The sequence below is a fragment of the Rhipicephalus sanguineus genome, chromosome 6, assembly GCF_013339695.2.
Source record: "Rhipicephalus sanguineus isolate Rsan-2018 chromosome 6, BIME_Rsan_1.4, whole genome shotgun sequence".
Taxonomy (NCBI): Eukaryota; Metazoa; Arthropoda; class Arachnida; order Ixodida; family Ixodidae; genus Rhipicephalus; species Rhipicephalus sanguineus.
Window position 1 is genome coordinate 121,944,070 of NC_051181.1, and position 4,944 is coordinate 121,949,013.

At 51.0% G+C, this 4,944-nt stretch overlaps 1 protein-coding gene across 1 annotated transcript; it reads left to right on the plus strand.

Annotated features, from left to right (window-relative positions):
• The first annotated feature begins 2,433 nt into the window (after positions 1-2,433).
• Positions 2,434-4,129, plus strand: LOC119396297 (uncharacterized). The gene has a single exon (XM_037663448.2). It carries the CDS (start codon positions 2,508-2,510, stop codon positions 3,795-3,797), a length of 1,290 nt encoding a protein of 429 aa, XP_037519376.1. The 5' UTR covers positions 2,434-2,507; the 3' UTR covers positions 3,798-4,129.
• Positions 4,130-4,944: the final 815 nt, after the last annotated feature.

The window sequence follows — 4,944 nt, forward strand, 5'->3', positions numbered from 1 at the left end:
TGTACCCCTTTTCGTCTCCCTGTAAGTGGAAATCCTGTTAAACTGAGCATGTTTTCCTGGTCCCCTTAGGTTCCATTTAATGAATTTAGTGTACTACGAAGAAAAGGTTTCGAAATCCGTGACGTCACACTGACATTTAGGTTGATTTTTCGCGCGAAATTCAAAAATGAGGCTAACCTTTTATTTTGTCATACTATAATGAACCTGGGATCGCAAAATCAACAACGTAGTTCTCAAAGGTATGAACGCTGATGCTGTAGAGCATTAATGTTCTGGCGCACAAGTTCCTAGTTACGTGGTGCTATTAAACTCTAATGCATTTTCTCTGCATTCTAAAAGTATTTCAACCACAGTAACTATTGACAAAAGGAAATTATTTGGGGGATAATATAGGCTATTAAAAATTTTACGTCAGAACCTCAAGTGTTGGCTAATTAGTTATTTTTAATTCATTAATACCAGAGTCATTCAATACTTGATAACACTCGGGGAGGGTGCTGAGCAGTATCAAGTTCTGTTCTGGTAACGCGCATGACAATTGAAAAAATTGGCGCGAGTTCGCTAATACGCCTTAAGCTCCTCGGGATTTGGGGTGAGGGGGGGGAGGCTTGTGTGGGAACCGGAGTAAAAGTGCACTGAGGGATGTACACACAAGATAAATTGATCAATTGTAGCGATCAATATTTCGAAACATATTTGCAAATTGTCATTTCAAGCGGTATAGTGCATACCAAGAATAAAATGTAGCTGTAAAAGTAGGGCTGTGTAAGGTTTAATGCACGCCGAAGGGTCTCCCACGGACCAACCAACCCCCGCCTTCTTCCCACAATGGAGAGGTACGAGTGGGAGAGTAAGGTGAACGAAAGCATCCCTCTGCCTCCCGTTACTGACGCCATCATAACAGCGGCTGTGCCACTTCAAAAGGGGTGCAGATCCTGAAAGGTGGCAGCATGGCACGTAGGGTCGGCTTGCAGTGAAGCATGCCGTTGCGTTGTCCCGGGGAAGCTCCCGAAATGCACAGAAAAGCCTCCATTTGTTCAATGGGGGTGTGAAAAGGCCTCATCTTTGCTCGAGGCGGGCACTGGCTGATGCGCAGTGTGCATTTTAACGCGATAGCGTGGAAGAGCTCGTTTCGCAGAAATTCCGGCGTCGGTGTCGTTGGTTGTAAGCGAAAAGTCGGCGTTGTCCGTGAGCGAAAATTCGAGATAGATGCAAATAAAATAATGAAAAAAAAAAACTTCGGTTCGAGTGGGAATCGAACCCAGGCCCTCTGCAAGGCAAGCAGATGCTCTACCACAGAGACACGCCATTGCTTGGAACTGCTTCGAAAAAGAAAAACCCCTGTACGAATGTCACGTAATGCCAGGAGTCTCCTTGTCGCATATAATGTTGCGTGGCAGAAGCGTAGAATCGCGCCAGGCGTCAAAACATCCGAATTGCACAACGAGTGAGGGGTTTAAAGACCCACCCATTACAAGGCGCTCAGACATATTTAATCATCATCAGCAAAGGCATCAACAAAGTGAGCAGCTGCGTAGATTTGCTTGTTGTCTTACGGGCGCGTAGTGGGTACTTCGCTGATTCGCAAAAGGAAGAATTATGGCGTAGCGGGCTCTTCGCAACCGTACTTGCAGTAGGCATTCTAGGATAGTTTTAAACGATCAATGTTACTCGCACAGACGCCTCTTGCGTCGTGGTTGAGGTGTCCAGCGAGAAGCGAAGCGAGGCTACCTATTGAGAAGGCGATGCGAACGGGGCCCGATTCGCTATCGCGTTCTACTCTTGAGGCGGAGCTCAAACATCCTCCATTTTTTTTTTTCTGAAACACTGGCGACGTTATGTGCATATGGCCAGTACTTGGTCTCATATCTGTGCTGCTCTAATACAAAGCGTTGCATCTTGTATACGAGACGCAATAAACTTGTATATATCTGGGCCATAAGTAAATTATCTGGGTAAGGTGTCGTCACAGTAAAAATACTCACAGACACTCACGCCCCCTTCCACACACACCCCCTCACTCGGCCCCACACATACACTGATACATACTTGCCCACGCAAACGCTCTTTAGGTCATAGAGTTAGTACAGACTCTGTACTAACTCTGTGCTTTGGGTGGTAGGAGCGGGGATGCGCCCAGGCACTGTGCGACGCATGCGTGTGCGTGCGCATGATGAGTGTGTTCTTTCGCGTTCTAGGCAACTTAAACCAAGAGACACACAGATGGGGAGAGTGCTTTGTTGTAGTATCTGCTAAAAACGACACATTAAAGAAGATCGAATTCTCTATCGGCCCCGATCCCTTATCTTTCACGCAGTACCACCACTCCTATGAGGGGGCGTGCTTATATACAGTCAAGTGACCAAACGTTCGTATCATATGACAGAAGCTTATATTCGAAAGAGCGCAACTCTTTTTTTGTTGACAATCAATCCTGCTGCCTCAAGTGCTGTACTACGTGCACACGCACCTCCTGTTTCCGCTAGCAAAAGCGTCGGCCGTATGTGATGCCTCGCGACCGCTACAAGACGCTCTCGAGCGGTACGCCAACGGAAGCGCTCGCGATTCCCAAACCACTCGGGACGTCGACAGCCGAGCGACGCATTCGCGAGGTCACAGCCCGGATAACGCGAAGCCGCACGTTTAAAAGACCGAGCCACGGCGATAAAGATGGCGACGAGGCCACCATACTCAACGAGGAGCGAGACCGCCACCGTAGTTCGTCGTCGTCTTCAACTTCATCTCTGGAGACGTCCTGCCGTACACGACTCGACCCGCCGGCCCCGGACATCAATCCCTCGCCGTCGTGGACGCCCAAGGGCTGCCTCGTCTTCGTCGACTCGAGCGTCGAGTTTGAAAACGAGAGACGCGTCGAACGGACAGCCGTACAAGTTCCAGAAGACTGCCCGGCAAGGCCGAAAGTCTTTGCAGGTACTACGTCAGCAGGCGAACTGGAACCAGACCCGCTGGCGAGATGCGGCAGCCCACCCAGCGCTACTCTTTCGGGCTGCCTCGACCCAGTGGCTGGTTCGAGTAACAGGCCCGCCTCCTGCCGCATCTGCGGCCTCGAAGGGAACCGGCGGGCACCTCTCGTGTCTCTCTGCAAGTGCCCGGGCGCCGCGGGCCTCCTGCACGCTTCGTGTCTGGAGCGTTGTATGGACATTCACAACGCAGATTTGCACTGCGACGTGTGCTACAGCCGTTTTCTACCGGCTGCCGAGTTCAGCAGTACCTCTCGGCTCTTCCGCTGGGTCCTGCTGGGCGAGCCGCACATGCAAAGGGCGTTGATGGGCGACCTGCTTCTGTTCGCCCTTCTGACTCCCGTCGCCGCGTTGAGCTGTCTACTCTGCGTGCGCGGCGCTTCAAAGCAGCTGTTGCGCGGTAACTTCGCTCAGGCCGTGAGCCTGGGCGCGCTGGCCGTCGTCTTCACCACGGCCTACGTATTCTGGTTGTTCTTCGCTGCACGCGTCCATTACCGCGCGTTCGCGGCGTGGAAGACGAGGCACGACCCTGAGCACTGCACGCCGACGCAGTCTTTCACCGACGACGGAGTCTCTTCAACTGGCCACCGCAGGACGTCGTCGGTGCGACCGCTGAGCCCGCGAGAGCTTCTAGACGTCGCCACTGGTAGCATCGACGACGTCGAAAGCACGTCGACACACCAAGATGGCGGCGGGGATATCGACGTCCGGCAAGCGCTGTTAAAAACGTCACCCACAGACCTGTCTTCAGAATTGCAACAGCAGTCTGTGGACCTTGCCCGCCAGCATTGCTCGCGTTCTGGCAGCTTAGTGTGAACTGTTTGTTCCGCCTAACCTGGTTCACTTTTAACGTTTTAATTGTGTTCATGTTGTGTTCTTATCCCTGCTTGTAATGACGTTCAATAGTTTCAACGTCCGTGTAGACTATAATCATGAGTATGCCCATTTCGTTCGTTTTAACATGGTTTTACGTCGTGTTTTAGTGTCTTTATATGCGTTCTTTTAACACTTTCTTACTCCGATTTCGTGCGAATAAAACCGCGAATTGTATGTCTTTCGAAGCACGCAGGTGTCGACCCATCTCTATTCCTACGCACAGTACTTAAGGGCTGTAAAACTGAACATTAAATTCTTTCACATTTGCTATTTTTCAATGCTGATATTGCGTTCGTTTGGCCTCATTGAGGAGAAAGGGGGGGGGGGGGGGGTGAATCCACCCCTCCTCAATGTTTGCGCATGCAAGCACACGCACGAACATAACAGGGGTGTAACCGCTCCCCGAAAAAAATTTCTGGCTACGCCCCTGGCTTAGACGTATATATATACCTTTTCACAAAAGGCTTCTTAGGCGCCGCCATTATCGCCTCTGGGCGTGACCCCCCCCCCCCCCCCCCCCGAAAAGCACTGCCGGAGCAGTGACGTCAGCCTTTGAAATCCCTTGCCACAGTCCAGCAAGGAGGCTTTTCTTCTCTCCTGTAAAAAGAGCTATATTGACGGTTGGAGCGGTCTTTGTTCATGCAGTTTGCTCTGTGGTACCATTCCGGATATGGTCGAATTCCTTCGTGTTGTGTAATTCGCAAGCTCGTAAGCTCTGATAGGTCCGGAGGGCTGCTGCAGCTTCACTGATTAAAATGACGCCATTACAGAAATCGGCAATATTGGCACAATGCGACAGTGTCCAGTATATGCCCCGGGTTTCTATAGTCGCCGCATCTGTTGGCCTGCTAAATGGCGGCCACAATATAAGTGCATTACCGTATCACCAGCCGTATCGCGAAGGAACAAATAAAATAGGTGAGCATCATGCAGGTTAGGCAGCCAGCCATGGCAAGCGAACTCTCTGGCAAGCCGTTCCCATCGTTTTATCTCATAGAATTTGCCTGACACGTGACTCTGGAGTATATCGGCCGAGTGTGCTAGTTTTACTGCGCTGCCGTAGATGTGCCTGCACTGCGCTTTGACC